The sequence below is a fragment of the Neoarius graeffei genome, chromosome 2 (assembly GCF_027579695.1).
Source record: "Neoarius graeffei isolate fNeoGra1 chromosome 2, fNeoGra1.pri, whole genome shotgun sequence".
NCBI lineage: Eukaryota > Metazoa > Chordata > Actinopteri > Siluriformes > Ariidae > Neoarius > Neoarius graeffei.
In genome coordinates this window covers 76,021,689-76,038,483 of record NC_083570.1, presented here as the reverse complement: position 1 = coordinate 76,038,483, position 16,795 = coordinate 76,021,689, and the positions used below count along the sequence as shown (strand labels likewise).

The 16,795-nt window shown below is 41.1% G+C and overlaps 1 protein-coding gene across 1 annotated transcript in view; it reads left to right on the top strand.

The window, feature by feature from the left end:
* Window positions 1–3,145: 3,145 nt before the first annotated feature.
* Window positions 3,146–16,795, top strand: part of pdhx (pyruvate dehydrogenase complex component X) — a 125,922-nt gene continuing 112,272 nt past the window's right edge. Inside the window, exon 1 of the mRNA XM_060914999.1 lies at window positions 3,146–3,478. Coding sequence (XP_060770982.1) covers window positions 3,352–3,478 — 127 coding nt within the window. The 5' untranslated portion in view covers window positions 3,146–3,351. The remainder of the gene's footprint in view (window positions 3,479–16,795) is intronic.

Below are 16,795 nucleotides of genomic sequence, written 5' to 3'. Positions count from 1 at the left end.
GGTGGTAGGCTGAAGCTCAAAGGTGAGTTGACACTGGGTAAGGAACTCTCGGCACTCACTGTGCTTGCCGTCATACCTCTGTGGTGCAGGAAGGCTGGGTTCGCGAGGTGAAGAAGGCAGCATTGCAGGAGGCACTGGAGCAGGAGTGGGAGCTGGATCAGGAGCAGGAACTGGATCAGGAGCAGGAGATGCAGGCAGAGATGTCAGCTGTGCCAGGGTTTTCCCAATTTGCTGAAGCAGTTCCTCGTGGCGAGCGAGGGCCTCACGTTGGCTGGTGAGCGTACGTCCATGAGCGTCCATGGTCGCTCCGAAGCGTGTCAAAGCTGCCATAATTCCCTGAAGGTTGGCCGGGTAGACAGTTGAAGCAGCCTCTGCTGAGTCGGTCATGACGGAGTCTTTCTGTTAGGGTTTTGCTGGGATTCGAACCTGGTTCGTTGGTGTGATAATCCAGCAAACCCCCACTAGGCCACCAGGGGGATGACTCAAATGCAGAGGCGTGAGGCGGAAGTAGAAAAAGAATCAAAAGGTTTATTTAAACTATATACACTATATACAGGGCAAAACAAAAGACAAAAAAAAACCAAAGAGTATAATCCAAAAGAAAAGCAAAGTGCAAAAATACAAAAGCTAAGAAGATCAAAAAACACAGTACAAAGGAAACTGGAGATAAACATAACAGCACAAAGACTCCGTGACAAGAGGACTGAACTCAGGGGTATAAATAGACAAACTAATTAAGGACACAGGTGAAGATAATTAGGCAATTAACACAAACACAAAACACAGGAACAGTGGCGGCCTCTAGAGGCCAAAATAAACACGACATGAAAAGGAAATAACAGCGGCCTCTAGAGGCCAAAACAGTCCTAGTCCTAACAGTGACAGGCCTCTTAGGGATAGGAATGTTAACCCATTCTTGTCTAATGTAGGATTCTAGCTGCTCAACAGTCTTAGGTCTTTTTTGTCGTATCTTTTGTCATATTCTGTACTGAGCGCTGATAACAACTTGGGTCATCCTTCTCCTCTTTAGTCCGAATGACACAGCGTCCCTGATTTCCATAAAGAACTTCAAATTTTGATTCGTCTGACCACAGAACAGTTTTCCACTTTGCCACAGTCCATTTTAAATGAGCCTTGGCCCAGAGAAGACGTCTGCGCTTCTGGATCACGTTTAGATACAGCTTCTTCTTTGAACTATAGAGATTTAGCTGGCAACGGCAGATGGCACGGTGAATTGTATTCACAGATAACGTTCTCTGGAAATATTCCTGAGCCCATTTTGTGATTTCCAAGACAGAAGCATGCCTGTATGTGATGCAGTGCCGTCTAAGGGCCCGAAGATCACGGGTGCCCAGTATGGTTTTCCGGCCTTGACCCTTACGCACAGAGATTCTCTGAATCTTTTGATGATATTATGCACTGTAGATGATGATATGTTCAAACTCTGCAATTTTACACTGTCGAACTCCTTTCTGATATTGCTCCACTATTTGTCAGCGCAGAATTAGGGGGATTGGTGATCCTCTTCCCATCTTTACTTCTGAGAGCCGCTGCCACTCCAAGATGCTCTTTTTATACCCAGTCATATTAATGACCTATTGCCAATTGACCTGATGAGTTGCAATTTGGTCCTCCAGCTGTTCCTTTTTTGTACCTTTAACTTTTCCAGCCTCTTATTGCCCCTGTCCCAACTTTTTTGAGATGTGTTGCTGTCATGAAATTTCAAATGAGCCAATATTTGGCATGAAATTTCAAGATGTCTCACTTTCGTCATACAATATGTTGTCTATGTTCTATTGTGAACACAATATCAGTTTTTGAGATTTGTAAATTATTGCATTCCATTTGTATTTACAATTTGTACTTTGTTCCAACTTTTTTGGAATCAGGGTTGTATACATATACTGTATGATTTTTAATGTCATTTATCTTTGGATCCTTTTGTCTCTTACATATTGCCATGTTGAGACTATTGTAGCCTACATGCCAGGCAACTAATAAACACACTTTAAGAGGAAGAAAAAAAGAAGGGATAAAAGATTTAATGGGTCCGTCAGCATATTTTAGGGAATTAACCCCCTTGAATATAGTTTATTTTGCTGTGACAGGCTAAGGTTTATAGTGATACTACTATGAATTTAATGATCTACTATATGTGGTTTATTACAACATATAAATATAATTATTTATAAATATTATACACTACCATTCAAAAGTTTGGGGTCACCCAGACAATTTTGTGTTTTCCATGAAAAGTCACACTTTTATTTACCACCATAAGTTGTAAAATGAAAAGAAAATATAGTCAAGACATTTTTCTGGCCATTTTGAGGATTTAATCGACCCCACAAATGTGATGCTCCAGAAACTCAATCTGCTCAAAGGAAGGTCAGTTTTATAGCTTCTCTAAAGAGCTCAACTGTTTTCAGCTGTGCTAACATGATTGTACAAGGGTTTTCTAATCATCCATTAGCCTTCTGAGGCAATGAGCAAACACATTGTACCATTAGAACACTGGAGTGAGAGTTGCTGGAAATGGGCCTCTATACACCTATGGAGATATTGCACCAAAAACCAGACATTTGCAGCTAGAATAGTCATTTACCACATTAGCAATGTATAGAGTGGATTTCTGATTAGTTTAAAGTGATCTTCATTGAAAAGAACAGTGCTTTTCTTTCAAAAATAAGGAAATTTCAAAGTGACCCCAAACTTTTGAACGGTAGTGTACAATTTGTTTTGTAGCGTAACTTGCAGGCTGTGCTGCAGGAACAGTCCCTTAGCCTAAATTATATTTATTTATTTATTCTGGCACAACCTCCTCAGCAATAGGGCTTTAGCTCGACTGTATTTTTACACCCTGGCGTATTTGCATGAGCATGAGGATGTGTTTTCAATGGAGACTATAAAACACTTTTTCAGTATGAATGCTCCTGGAAATGTAAATGATGGGGGAGAGGGGAAGTGCGTTTTAGTACAGGGTCCAAAACTCATGGTCCTGCCACTAGGACTCAACCTCGGAGGTTTTCAACACAACACAAAATAAAAAAAAAAAAATAAATAAAATTAGAGGTATTCCTCTTTGCCTCATGCTAATGCTTTCACACTAGATAACATTCACTCTCTCTACACTAGATGGCCCTGTTGAAATATTAACGTGCTGTGTAGTCAAGGACACTCAAGAAGGATATTTGCAATAAGCCTATGTAAGTCAGGGAGAAAATGCAAAAGAGCAAAATTAATATAACTGGTTACATTTAGCAACCGTGTCGGTCAGCTTGATGAAAAAAAAAATCCGCTGACATTGGGTTTTTGAACAGGCTTCTTTTGGGCAGGCTTCAGGACGCAAACATGGCGGCCTCCTTACGGCTAGGACATCGAGCTGTTTTAACTGGTTTGAGATTTATTTCGTTTAAAAAATGTCCCCACTTAAGTCAGAGCTCGTCCAGGCATTTGTTTCAGTCGGCATATTTATTGGGTAAGTGTGTTTCTTCTGTTCTGAACTGCTTTTCGCTAGCTTGTTAAGTCTACTATGGCTTCATGCTAGGTGCGTCTGCTAGTTAGCAAGCTAATTTCCTTTAAAGATGGTTAGCTAGGAAATCCGTGTAGATGTGCATTGTTAGTTTTCGGGCGATTTTATATTCTCTCTGTTTGTTTGTTTGCTGGGCGCCACGGTGGTGTAGTGGTTAGCACTGTCGCCTCACAGCAAGAAGGTTGTGGGTTCGAGCCCAACGACCTGCGGCGGCCTTTCTGTGTGGATATATAATACAGACCTAGAAATTCATATATTTTTTTCACCAGCCAGCCGGACTAGTTACCTTCCAAAGTAACTCGCCAAACAGAAAATCAACTAGCCAAAATTTGTTCATGTATGAATTTTACTTCTGTCAAAAATAACACAAAAGAGAGTAGTTACCATTGTTCATGATTAATGTGCATTTATTTCAAGACCCGAGTATTTTGATACTGTTGTTAAATACATAAATGAGAACAACACAGAGCACCATAATATAATATCAACAAATAATATATTGGAAAACCTGGTGTATGAGTATCAGCCGTTTCACGGATACCATCATTTTGGATTTGGCCTAGTGCACTCTGGGACCGTTTGCGAACAGCATCCCATGCGAGATGTCAGCCTACGCGAACTTGCTGTAGACGTTGTGTTAGTAATTAAGTCATAAAAGCCTCGTACTCATTTGTCCTGCCAGTGTGTGTTTTACAACTAGAGTGAAATGGACAACTCCATCGTTTAGTGAACATCACTTTCAGTATTGCTAAATATTATGCGTTCATTAGATTGATTCATGGCTTTTAATGCTAAAGGATTAATCTCATCTCATTATCTCTAGCCGCTTTATCCTTCTACAGGGTCGCAGGCAAGCTGGAGCCTATCCCAGCTGACTACGGGCGAAAGGCGGGGTACACCCTGGACAAGTCGCCAGGTCATCACAGGGCAGACACATATGCTACGTTCACACTGCAAGGCTTAATGCTCAATTCCGATTTTTTTGTGAAATCCGATTTTTTTGTGAGGTCGTTCACATTAACAAATATATGCGGCTTGTATGTGATCCTCAGTATGAACGAAAAGCGACCTAAAAGTGTTCCGCATGCGCATTGCAGGATACGACGACGTCACACGCAGTGAACATGGCCAGTGTTTACGGAAGTAAAACCGCCCGGTTGCGGTATGGCCCATCCAATCTAGCTTGAATAGCTGCATCCCCCCAAATGGAAATCAGCTGAGACCCGCCGCCTACTTCAGCGCAGAATAGTGACGTTTGTGGCTTGTTGATGACGTGTAAAAGCCAATTTATGCTGACAACCCAGTCCTCGCAGATAGCGTTGCAGACAGTGTCTGCGTAGCCCCCCCCACCTTCGCAGACGCTCTGCGCGCACCTCCCAAAAATTGTGACCACCGCAGAAGCCTCGCAGACAGCGCCGCAGACAAGAGGGCTCTGATTGGTCCACTCTACATCCGCTGTACACGCACTTCCGCTTCCCTACTTTCCCGGTTTGGTTTGTTTTCACGACCGGCATTTTTAAAAACATGAGCGAAGATGGAGCAGCACGAAGAGCGGTTGATTGAGGAAGTACGTACATCTATACGACTCCAGTTCTAGTCATTATAAGTAACCGGAGGATAAACACTCCACTAACCACACCCACCAACTACTCCTAGCGACTTCGCGCCCCCTTGCGTTGTGGCGGTGAATAACATCGCGCACGCCTATTATCCCCGCTCAACAATAAATTACAACTGTCTGCGAAAAGCTATCTGCGAAAGCCTTGTCGCACGAGCATGCAGAGGCCCTTAGTCGGATGAATGCGACCTGGTGGTTCAGACTGAAGTCGCATATGAAAAGAGCGGATAGGAATCGGAATTAGGACCACTTATCCAAACGGCCTGGGTCGGATTTGAAAAAATCGGATCTGTGTCGTTCATATTGTCAATAAAAGATCGGATACAGGTCACATATGGGCGAAAAGATCGGATTTGAGTCACTTCAGCCTGCAGTGTGAACGTAGCCATAGTCACAGACAACCATTCACACTCACATTCACACCTACGGTCAATTTAGTCACCAGTTAACCTAACCTGCATGTCTTTGGACTGTGGGGGAAACCGGAGCACCCGGAGGAAACCCACGCGGACACGGGGAGAACATGCAAACTCCACACAGAAAGGCCCTCACCGGCCACGGGGCTCGAATCCGGACCTTCTTGCTGTGAGGCGACAGCGCTAACCACTACACCACCGTGCTGCCAAGGATTAATCTTTAGTGCTGTAATTATGATATTGCTCTAAGGAAGGTTAGAACTTGATTGTGGGGTGAATGAAAATTGAGAGTTTAAGAATCACACGTTTTATACCAATAAATGCAGCTTTATTAATTGCATGCTCCCACCAATATACGGTACATGTATGTGCTTTATTACAAAACAAGATGGTCAAAAAATATCAATACTGCTTAACACAACAAATGTACTGTGGCAAGTTAGCGAAGCTATTACAAAATGGCATGGTATACTGGACAAATATATTATTACAAGAATTACAGTTTAATTACAACAATAACTTTACAGAAGTTACACTCCAGTATGCTAGACCTTACACTGAACACAGAACCATTGCAATTTCTTACTTCTGAGAAAATGTTCTGTTCCCTTGATGCCAACACACACCCAGTGACACCAGCTGTCACACTTATCACAACAAATGCTCAGATCTGTGTGAGCAAGTGGTTCCTCAATGCACTCTCGCTTGCAAACTTGGCAAGGGTAATCTGTGGCCTATAAAAGAGCCTGTTTACTTTCATCAGAGGCTGTTGGGTCACTTGAGGTAACATTGTTGTTATGGTCATCTGTGATGCTTTTTCTAACAGAGCCTTCCAGGAGTTTGGGGATTATGATGTCCTTGAATACAAGTGTTGCCTTTTCAATAAGTTCTTCCATGAACATTGGATCGAATGAAATTTCTCAAAAGTGAAAGTTATTGTAGGACGAAACTGTTTTAACACAAAAAAATGACTTACTTACTAATACAACGTCTACAACAAGTTCGCGTAGGCTGACATCTCGCGTGGGATGCTTTGTTTGTTCCCAAACGGTCCCAGAGTGCACCGCGCCAAATCCAAAATGGCGGTATCTGTGAAACGGTCCATTGAAAACAAATCTACTTACTATCATGACTATAGCACCCAAAATATGTCCAACATGCTTTCTGTATTTAACCATTTATGAGAGAGAAAGCATTAGGAGCTTCATATTGACTAGGAATCAACTTGAAAAAAATTAATTATTCCATAAAAATCGTATCGCAGCCAAAGCCTATCTTGCTCCCACGTTTGCTTATAAGTCCTTTGTTGTTTCTCCTTCTCGTACGCTTTATCAGTGGCCTTTTTCTCCTCTTCAGACCGAGGTCGCTTTGTCCCCGTCTCTGGCAGTTTCTGTACACCTTTCAGAAAATTCCACATCGCAACGTAGCTTTGGCAGATGTAGATGTAAACAACAAAAACACACGTGTTTAAATAGGCGATAATGTGGCCACATCTATTGAATTTGATAACGTGATTACCGCGATATTCAACGAGATGCGTGATATGCATGCGCAGGAGTGAAAAAACCAACAGCCTGACTCGTACACGATATGATTCGGAATTCTTCGGTATTTTCTGTTCTGCCGATAAACACATCGATTAACACAGACACGGCACACGCTTAATATGTGGCGGCTTTAGTTGACGGTGTGTCTGAATCTTCGCTTCATATGCATTTTTTTTATTTTCAACTAGCCAGCCAGGTTGGCTAGTGACAGGAATTACCCGCCAAATGACAAATTAAGTCACCTCGGGCGACCGGACCACCGCAAATTTCAAGCCGTGTAATATCTGCATGGGTTTTCTCCGGGTGCTCCGGTTTCCCCCACAGTTCAAAGACATGCAGTTAGGTTAACGTGGGGTGGCCTTGGGCTGAAGCACCCTTGGGCAAGGTACCTCACCCCTGACTGGTCCCCGGGCGCTGTAGTATCGCTGGCCATTGGTTTGTATGTGCGTGCGCATGTGTTAACTGCTTCAGATGGGTTAAATGCAGAGGATGAATGAATGTGACTGATTTCTTTTTCTAAGGACAAACGGTTGCAGAGTACTTTGTGTAATGCACTATGTACAAATGCTGTCTACATTTGTACATGTACACTATGTACAAATGCTGTCTACATGAGTCATTGGAGGTCCAGCTGTTTGTGTAGCTTTGACATTCATACAGCTGTCAAAGCCAGTTAAACAGGTTCAGATGTTCATCTTCATTTAATGTGATGCCTTTTTGTTCCAGAGGATGCCCACATCTGGCACTGTAGTATTACAGATTTTACGGAAACAATGAATGCTTTCAGTGGAAGCATTCATTAAGCGCTTTATGATCAGAGTTGTGCGTGACAGCAGGCGGAACTGTGTGATGTGTCAGACTGGATTCTATCAACAACTCATCTTTAAAATAGCTGTAGAGCTGCTTAAGATAAAGGGCTAATTTAAGTGCCTGTGTGTGTATATTTTTTTATATATAATATACACACGCGCGCATAAAATAAATAATTTTAGCATTAGTGTGTGTGTGTTTATATATACAACCCCGATTCCAAAAAAGTTGGGACAAAGTACAAATTGTAAATAAAAATGGAATGCAAGGATGTGGAAGTTTCAAAATTCCATATTTTATTCAGAATATAACATGGATGACATCAAATGTTTAAACTGAGAAAATGTATCATTTAAAGAGAAAAATTAGGTGATTTTAAATTTCATGACAACAACACATCTCAAAAAAGTTGGGACAAGGCCATGTTTACCACTGTGAGACATCCCCTTTTCTCTTTACAACAGTCTGTAAACGTCTGAGGACTGAGGAGACAAGTTGCTCAAGTTTAGGGATAGGAATGTTAACCTATTCTTGTCTAATGTAGGATTCTAGTTGCTCAACTGTCTTAGGTCTTTTTTGTCGTATCTTTCGTTTTATGATGTGCCAAGTGTTTTCTATGGGTGAAAGATCTGGACTGCAGGCTGGCCAGTTCAGTACCCGGACCTTTCTTCTACGCAGCCATGATGCTGTAATTGATGCGGTATGTGGTTTGGCATTGTCATGTTGGAAAATGCAAGGTCTTCCCTGAAAGAGACGTCGTCTGGATGGGAGCATATGTTGCTCTAGAACCTGGATATACCTTTCAGCATTGATGGTGTCTTTCCAGATGTGTAAGCTGCCCATGCCACACGCACTAATGCAACCCCATACCATCAGAGATGCAGGCTTCTGAACTGAGCGCTGATGACAACTTGGGCTGTCCTTCTCCTCTTTAGTCCAAATGACACGGCGTCCCTGATTTCCATAAAGAACTTCAAATTTTGATTCGTCTGACCACAGAACAGTTTTCCACTTTGCCACAGTCCATTTTAAATGAGCCTTGGCCCAGAGAAGACGTCTGCGCTTCTGGATCATGTTTAGATACGGCTTCTTCTTTGAACTATTGAGTTTTAGCTGGCAATGGCGGATGGCACGGTGAATTGTGTTCACAGATAATGTTCTCTGGAAATATTCCTGAGCCCATTTTGTGATTTCCAATACAGAAGCATGCCTGTATGTGATGCAGTGCCGTCTAAGGCCCCGAAGATCACGGGCGCCCAGTATGGTTTTCCAGCCTTGACCCTTACGCACAGAGATTCTCTGAATCTTTTGATATTATGCACTGTAGATGATATGTTCAAACTCTTTGCAATTTTACACTGCCGAACTCCTTTCTGATATTGAGGTTTTTCACCCACGTGACCAAGTCATGTGATGCTGCCATTTTGGACGTCACGGCTCGAATCAGTTTGAATGCGAGGAAGGCGACAAACGAAAAACATAAAAGAAAAAGGAGCGAGATGCAGAAAACACCTTCACTATCCAGCGACATAGGGCATTTACAGGGCGAGCAGAGGGAGAGGTATTTGCAAAAATTGAGGTTAGCAGGCTTGGAGAACGACGTTTACCTGCTTCCACCAGGATTGTTCACTGACGTACGGAAGTACACGAAGCCCTCGTCTTTACTTGACTTCGGCCCACATGATCTGTATACCTATGTCGTTAAAAACCCATCGCCATACACAGGTATTGATCTGAAAGCGTATAAGAGTTTGGATGCCTACAAATATTTTGTGTCAGGCTGGGTAACATGCCTACATCAGCGGGTCGTCCCTGGAGCCGGTGGTCGCCATCTTATTACAGCTAAGGTTTGTTCACATTTTCATTTACTTTCGGTCCTCAGGATAAACAAAACATTATTAAATGTCATTGAAATAACTTCTTAGTCTGTTGAGACATGGCCCGTTATAAATTTGCTGTGACCAGGCAATGACCAAGAACTGTATTATTAGGGTCGGTGTCTGTGTTGTAGCAGTGTACTAGCAGCTAGCTGTTAGCACTAGCTAATGTCAACAACATAGTAGCTGGTATGTTACTGTAGCAATGTTTACGTTCAGTCATTTGGATGACTGTTAAAACCTTTCAGTCTCAAGTTTTTCCTTTACTGTATTTACTAGTTTACTGTAATTATGATCCGGCAGCTATTTACACCGGATCCAGTGTAAATAGCTGCCGGAGCGTGCTCCGGCTTGCTCCCCCTCAAATTAAGCAGCGCGCTCCGGAACCTCGGCCGGAGCACTCCGTGAGCAAGCTGGAGCGCGCTGCTTAATTTGAGGGGGAGCAAGCCGGAGCGCGCTCCGGCAGCTATTTACACTGGATCCGGTGTCTGTAACACGTTTTTTCAAGCTGGTTCTCCCTCTCTGTCTGCAGCGTTAGTATGTAGCTTGACCTTCAAAATGGTGGACACCGGGGCGTCACGTGACCCTGTGACGTCAGGTGAAAAACCTCAATTGCTCCACTATTTGTCGGTGCAGAATTAGGGGGATTGGTGATCCTCTTCCCATCTTTACTTCTGAGAGCCGCTGCCACTCCAAGATGCTCTTTTTATACCCAGTCATGTTAATGACCTATTGCCAATTGACCTAATGAGTTGCAATTTGGTCCTCCAGCTGTTCCTTTTTTGTACCTTTAACTTTTCCAGCCTCTTATTGCCCCTGTCCCAACTTTTTTGAGATGTGTTGCTGTCATGAAATTTCAAATGAGCCAATATTTGGCATGAAATTTCAAGATCTCACTTCCGACATTTGATATGTTGTCTATGTTCTATTGTGAATACAATATCAGTTTTTGAGATTTGTAAATTATTGCATTCCATTTGTATTTACAATTTGTACTTTGTCCCAACTTTTTTGGAATCGGGGTTGTGTGTGTGTGTGTGTGTGTGTGTGTGTGTGTGTGTGTGTGTGTGTGTGTATATATATATATAAGTCATATGCCACCATATATTTTTATATAAGAATTTTTTCATGCCACCTTTTTTTATTTATACATGCATACCATATATGGTGGCATGAAAATTTTGTCTATAAAATTACACGGTGGCGTGAAGAAATGCTTGCTTTTTTTTTTAAACTTGCTTTTTTTGTGTGTGGATGTGTTCATATAATATGCTATTCCATGGTGGTGCTCAGCTGTGAAGTTTATCTTCGAGTGGTGAACATATTTCACAAGTGAGCAAAGTGAACAAGTGAAATATCTTTCAACACGAGAAGATAAACTTCATTTCTTCATGCCACCATGGAATATCCTTTATACTATATGGACACATCCGCAAAAAAAAAAAAAAATGCAAGTGAATCAAACAGATTTTAATTGTGAACCAGTTCGCCATTTTTACAACAGGCATTAAATCAGTATGAAAACACTGGGAGTGAGGCCATTATTAAAAAATGTTCTGTTTCCGGTCCACCGGCCGGGTGAGTGCCGTTGAAATTTTTTTTTTTTTTAACGCCGGTTTTTCGACATTTTTTTTTCGGGTTTGTAAATCTAAAATCGAACTTGACATTTACGCATTCCCAGGGCTTTCCACTAAGGCTCATACTAGCCAGCCATGACAAATAAGTAGCCAGCCGGGGAGGGAGTAAACACAAAATAAACTCCTGTGTAGGGATCGACCGATATGTTTTTTTTTTCAGGGCCGATACCGATTATTATGGAATTGGGATGCTGATAACCGATATGTGCAACCGATAAATGTAAACATTATAATTCACATGAAATTAAACATAGCACACACTGACACAGACCTTCATATCCATGAAATGTATGTTTAATTGTAAAATTGAACATGAAATTTTGTGCAGGGAAATGCCAGCAGCATTTGTACAATAAAGTCAAACATTAGTTAGAATAAAATGAGAAATAAAATAATAAATATTCACCAATAAAAAATAAATCGCTCCCTACTATATTACAGCTCACCATTTTCAGTGGAAAATAAATGAAAATACACTCTGGATTCTTTTACACTAAGAACTAAGTAAGACTTACCAACTTCAAGTAGTTTTTAAATAACAAATCAAGTGTAGGGAGCCGCCTGCAGCATTTTTTAAAAAGTAAAATCAAACATAAAGTAGGCTATCACTCCCTATTATGTAACAACTTAACAAGTAACCATCTACATTCTAATGCTTTTAATGCCCAAGCCTAATATTCCCAATTTAAGAGGATTATATTGTAGTGAAGGAAGCATTACATGTAGTTTCAGCGAGACTAGTTGGTTGTAGGCTAATTCAAGTGCTTCCTTCCATAAGCTAAGTTTGCCTGGCTACACAGATGCAAATGGACAATTTTAACGAGTAGTAGATGAAGAATGTAAACATATAATGTTGTGCTTTTGCAACTTGTGTGTTTGTGACTTATTGCGGCAAAAGCAGCGTGTCCTTACCTTGAAGTGGGATCTGCTTCTGCCTGAGTGCCCGTACGGCCGCCTTGAAACAGTTCACAGCATTTAACTACGCGTGTTGATTGGCTGTATCCCTTGTGCCGCTTCTGCCCGAGTGCCCGTACGGCCGCCTTGAAACAGTTCACAGCGTTTAGTTACACGTGTCGATTGGCTGTATCTCTTGTGCCAAACAAATCAGATGTTGTGGTGGGCGGGACCGTGTTTTTGAACTCAGAGAGGCGAGTGCAGGAAAGGACGTGCAGTGACAGTCGCGTTAGGAACGAAATGGCTGCAAAAAGGCATGTTATCGGCATATCGGTGGAAATTATGGCCGATACCGATAACCCTAAAAATGCAGAATATCGGCCAGGCCGATTATCGGTCGACCCCTCCTCCTGTGCACGCAGTTCCCAGGATTAAATGTATTTTCCACAGACCATTTATTTATTCACTTTACTCAAATACAAAGTAAAATGGCAGTAAATCTTCTTTCTTTTCTTGTGTATTGCATCATGAGGCGTTCCTGGCTTGTAAATCTCTTATTTTCGGTGCATGACACATTCACGCAACTGAGCATGCTATGAATTAACAATGACAACGGTCTGCAGTGGTGGCTACACAATTACACACTCAGCGAACATTTCTCCATTTGTGTATGAAAATACACTCCAATGACTCAGTTTGGTTTCATTTACAACCAACGGTGTCTTTTGATGCCAGCATGTAATTGAACGAGAGAAGACTTGTTTACCAGAGACAAAATAAGTGTTATCTCTGCTTCTGTCCCCTCCGACACTACTGCCTCCGCCGAGTGCGCGCACACTCTGAACTGAATCAGCTCTGCGCATGCGCCATGCGGCACAAAAAAATGGCAGCCACCATGAAGGAAGGCGATCCGGAGTTTTCAAACGTTTGCTTAAGTGTGAAATCGCAAAATGGTATTCTAGCGAACAACAAAATAGTAAAGATTCAGAAAAACAAATCATTCAGTGATCATTTTAATAGTGTAATTTCATCCGAACTAGGCCTAATGGTCGATTTAGAACTACAAAAAGTCCGTGTGTCGGACATTTAAAGTACCTTTGTTGCAATCAGCATTTAAAATGCTAACTTAGTTTTTGTACAAGTTTCAGTTGATTAAACTGTCATTTTATTAAATGTGTCTGATTTTGTAATAAAAAAGTACTGAAAGAAAACGCAAACACAGCATTGCGATTTCTTATCCATCCATATAAAAAAAAAATCCCTCCCTCCCGACTGAATTTTTTTGCTCACCTGGTGGACAGGAAATATATTATTATTATTATTTTTTTTTTTTAAGGATGGCCTGACGACATCGAAGTAAAATATCAGGAAATGTGTCACTCAGATCCGCGATGTATTTCATATGCAAGATACAAGTTTTTCAACACAAGAAGATAAACTTCATTTCTTCAAGCCAATGTGTGATTTTCCTTTTATTACATAGACACATTCACAAATAAAAAGTACCCAAATTTATCAAAAGAATTCATCGATTTTCTCATGAGTAACATATTGAAAAATGCCACTCAATGTCCCAGATGTAGTTTGTATGAAAAATGCGAGTGGCGTATTTCCCAGTAAAGCACTTGTCTTTTTATATAAATGTGTGTGTGTGTATTGGGTATTGTGGACAATGAGCATGATGGATAACAGGAGAGTAATGCAATTTGGAAGAATGAGAAATATGCTTTGGTTATCTTTTCTTAATGAAAGCAATATTGATTTTCTAGATACTGCCCACCTGAGACTGCTGTAGAGATGATCCCTGGCATGAAATCCTTGGTGTTTGTGTGTTTTTAAGTGCTCCACAGCCTCTTCATAATGGCTCCAAAGTCTCTCATAAAGGCACGAAGGCTTTACTGCTTGTCTTGGATCATAAAGGGATTTTAAATTGTAAGGGGAAATTCCAGATATTTTGTCAAAGTAATTATATATTACATTCTTTTCACAGATCCATTTCATTTACATATGGTTATTCTGTTGTCATGGAGAGCCTGAGCCGTCTCATGGGCAGCCATGAAGGCAAAAATATATTGAGCAAATTGTGTTCAAAGCTTCCACATCTGACACTGATGATGATAAATTTGAGATGGGTTTTGAAGGGATCACTTACTGTGCATTTAGAGTTTTTGCTGTCGTATGCATGCAGTGGCCCATACGTAAACAAAAACAACGCTTTGGATTCTGGGAAGGGTGAGCTGGCCCGTTTAAGTCATTTTGTGTTCGTTATGAACAGTGTTGGTTTATGACAAATCAGCTGCTCACTGGATCGCTCATCTCATCTCATTATCTCTAGCCGCTTTATCCTTCTACAGGGTCGCAGGCAAGCTGGAGCCTATCCCAGCTGACTACGGGCGAAAGGCGGGGTACACCCTGGACAAGTCGCCAGGTCATCACAGGGCTGACACATAGACACAGACAACCATTCACACTCACATTCACACCTACGGTCAATTTTAGAGTCACCAGTTAACCTAACCTGCATGTCTTTGGACTGTGGGGGAAACCGGAGCACCCGGAGGAAACCCACGCGGACACGGGGAGAACATGCAAACTCCACACAGAAAGGCCCTCGCCGGCCCCGGGGCTCGAACCCAGGACCTTCTTGCTGTGAGGCGACAGCGCTAACCACTACACCACCGTGCCGCCCCACTGGATCGCTCCCCTCAGTTAAAATTTTAAATGCTGGTGTAAAGCTGTGTGAACTCTCAAACATCATGCAGATGATGTCACTGCAGGTTTGTCTGTTGTGGGTGTGTAGTGAAGGCTGCTGTGTGCATGCAGTGTCCAGCTCAAAAAATGAAATAAAGGCTAGTAATGTAAATGCAGGGGTCGACAAATCAGTATTTTCCTGTTACTTTTTTATTCATGGTTGCCTGTTTGAGAAGCAGGCTCAACAACCAGAAGAGGCTTTTTTTTTTTCTCCCCTCTCGTTTGCTTTGTTTAACCTGTATGTACGTCATGGTGTAAAAGCAGGTCATTTCATCTATGTAGATGTTTTCAGAAACAGGAGCACTGTAACATTGTGGAAATATTGATGAAACTGCACAGTTAAATATGTTGAGAAAACAAAGATGCTCACCAGACTTCATAATATCTTTTTCGTGTGAGGAGAGAACACAACAGTTTGTAACAGATATGGTCAGAGTTGTTTTTTATTCCCCCCTGAGGTTGCAAACATGATCTGCTCATATGCTGCATTTGCTGCTTATTATTATTATTATTATTATTATTATTGACCTCTGACTAGGAAAAACTAAAAAAAAAAAAAATCAGCTTAGAATTCCTACTCAGAAAAGTGGGAAAGTTTCCTCAACCCCAAAGTTCAGCATACAACATTACGTCAGTATGACCACTTGCACCATCAACAGAAAATAAAATATCACTTCAGGTGTTTAAATAAGTGTACAGCAGCATTTATTTTAAATCAATAAACTTAGACACATTAGTGTATTAAATCTGCAACACTATGACTATATGGTTTGTTGTTTTTAAAAATGTAAATACATCAGACACCCATGGTCACTAATGTTAGCTCGCTAGCTTGTTGTGCCCAAAAAACCACACTTGAATGGAGGCATTGATGTTTTTTCCCCACTCTGTAGATTGAATGCACCAGCCTGAAAATGGCATTATTCCAAGTTCAAACTTCCCATCTCCAGGTTAAATAGACTGCAGTAATATACTCATTTGTTTCCCTTAGTCTGTGTTAGGCATGTAATGATGTATTATGGAATGATGAATTGTGTTACAAATTTATGATGATTTGAATCAATGAAAAAAATTAATTGCGATTATCATCAGGCTGTGTAATCAGCCTGATGATAATCGCCCTTTTTACACAGATATTCCATCATATTGGTGTAAAGAAATCATCTCGATATTCCAGCTTTAGTGATTTGCACTGAGCCAAATAAAGCTGGTATGAAGCCACACAAGTGTGTGTTTTTACATTGTGAGCCGGTGTTCCAGAGGTGTAATGTGTCACAATGCAGCGCTGGCGTCTAGGGTGATGTATCTGTGTTGGAAATATGAATACCCTGAGAATACTGGTGTTGCTTTAAAAACCATGGCTGGTGAACTGCGCGTTGAGGTGTTTTTGTTAGCTGTGCACATTTGTACCACTCTTCAGCAACTTTGCTGGAGCATCACATGCAACATGTAATCACTTCCATTAAAAAAAAAATTGTGCTTAAGAGAAGTAAAACCATGCAGTGTGTGTATACTGTGTGTGTGTATATATATATATATATATATATATATATATATATATATATATATATATATATAATATTATATACACAACCCTGATTCCAAAAAAGTTGGGACAAAGTACAAATTGTAAATGAAAACGGAATGCAATAATTTACAAATCTCAAAAACTGATATTGTATTCACAATAGAACATAGACAACATATCAAATG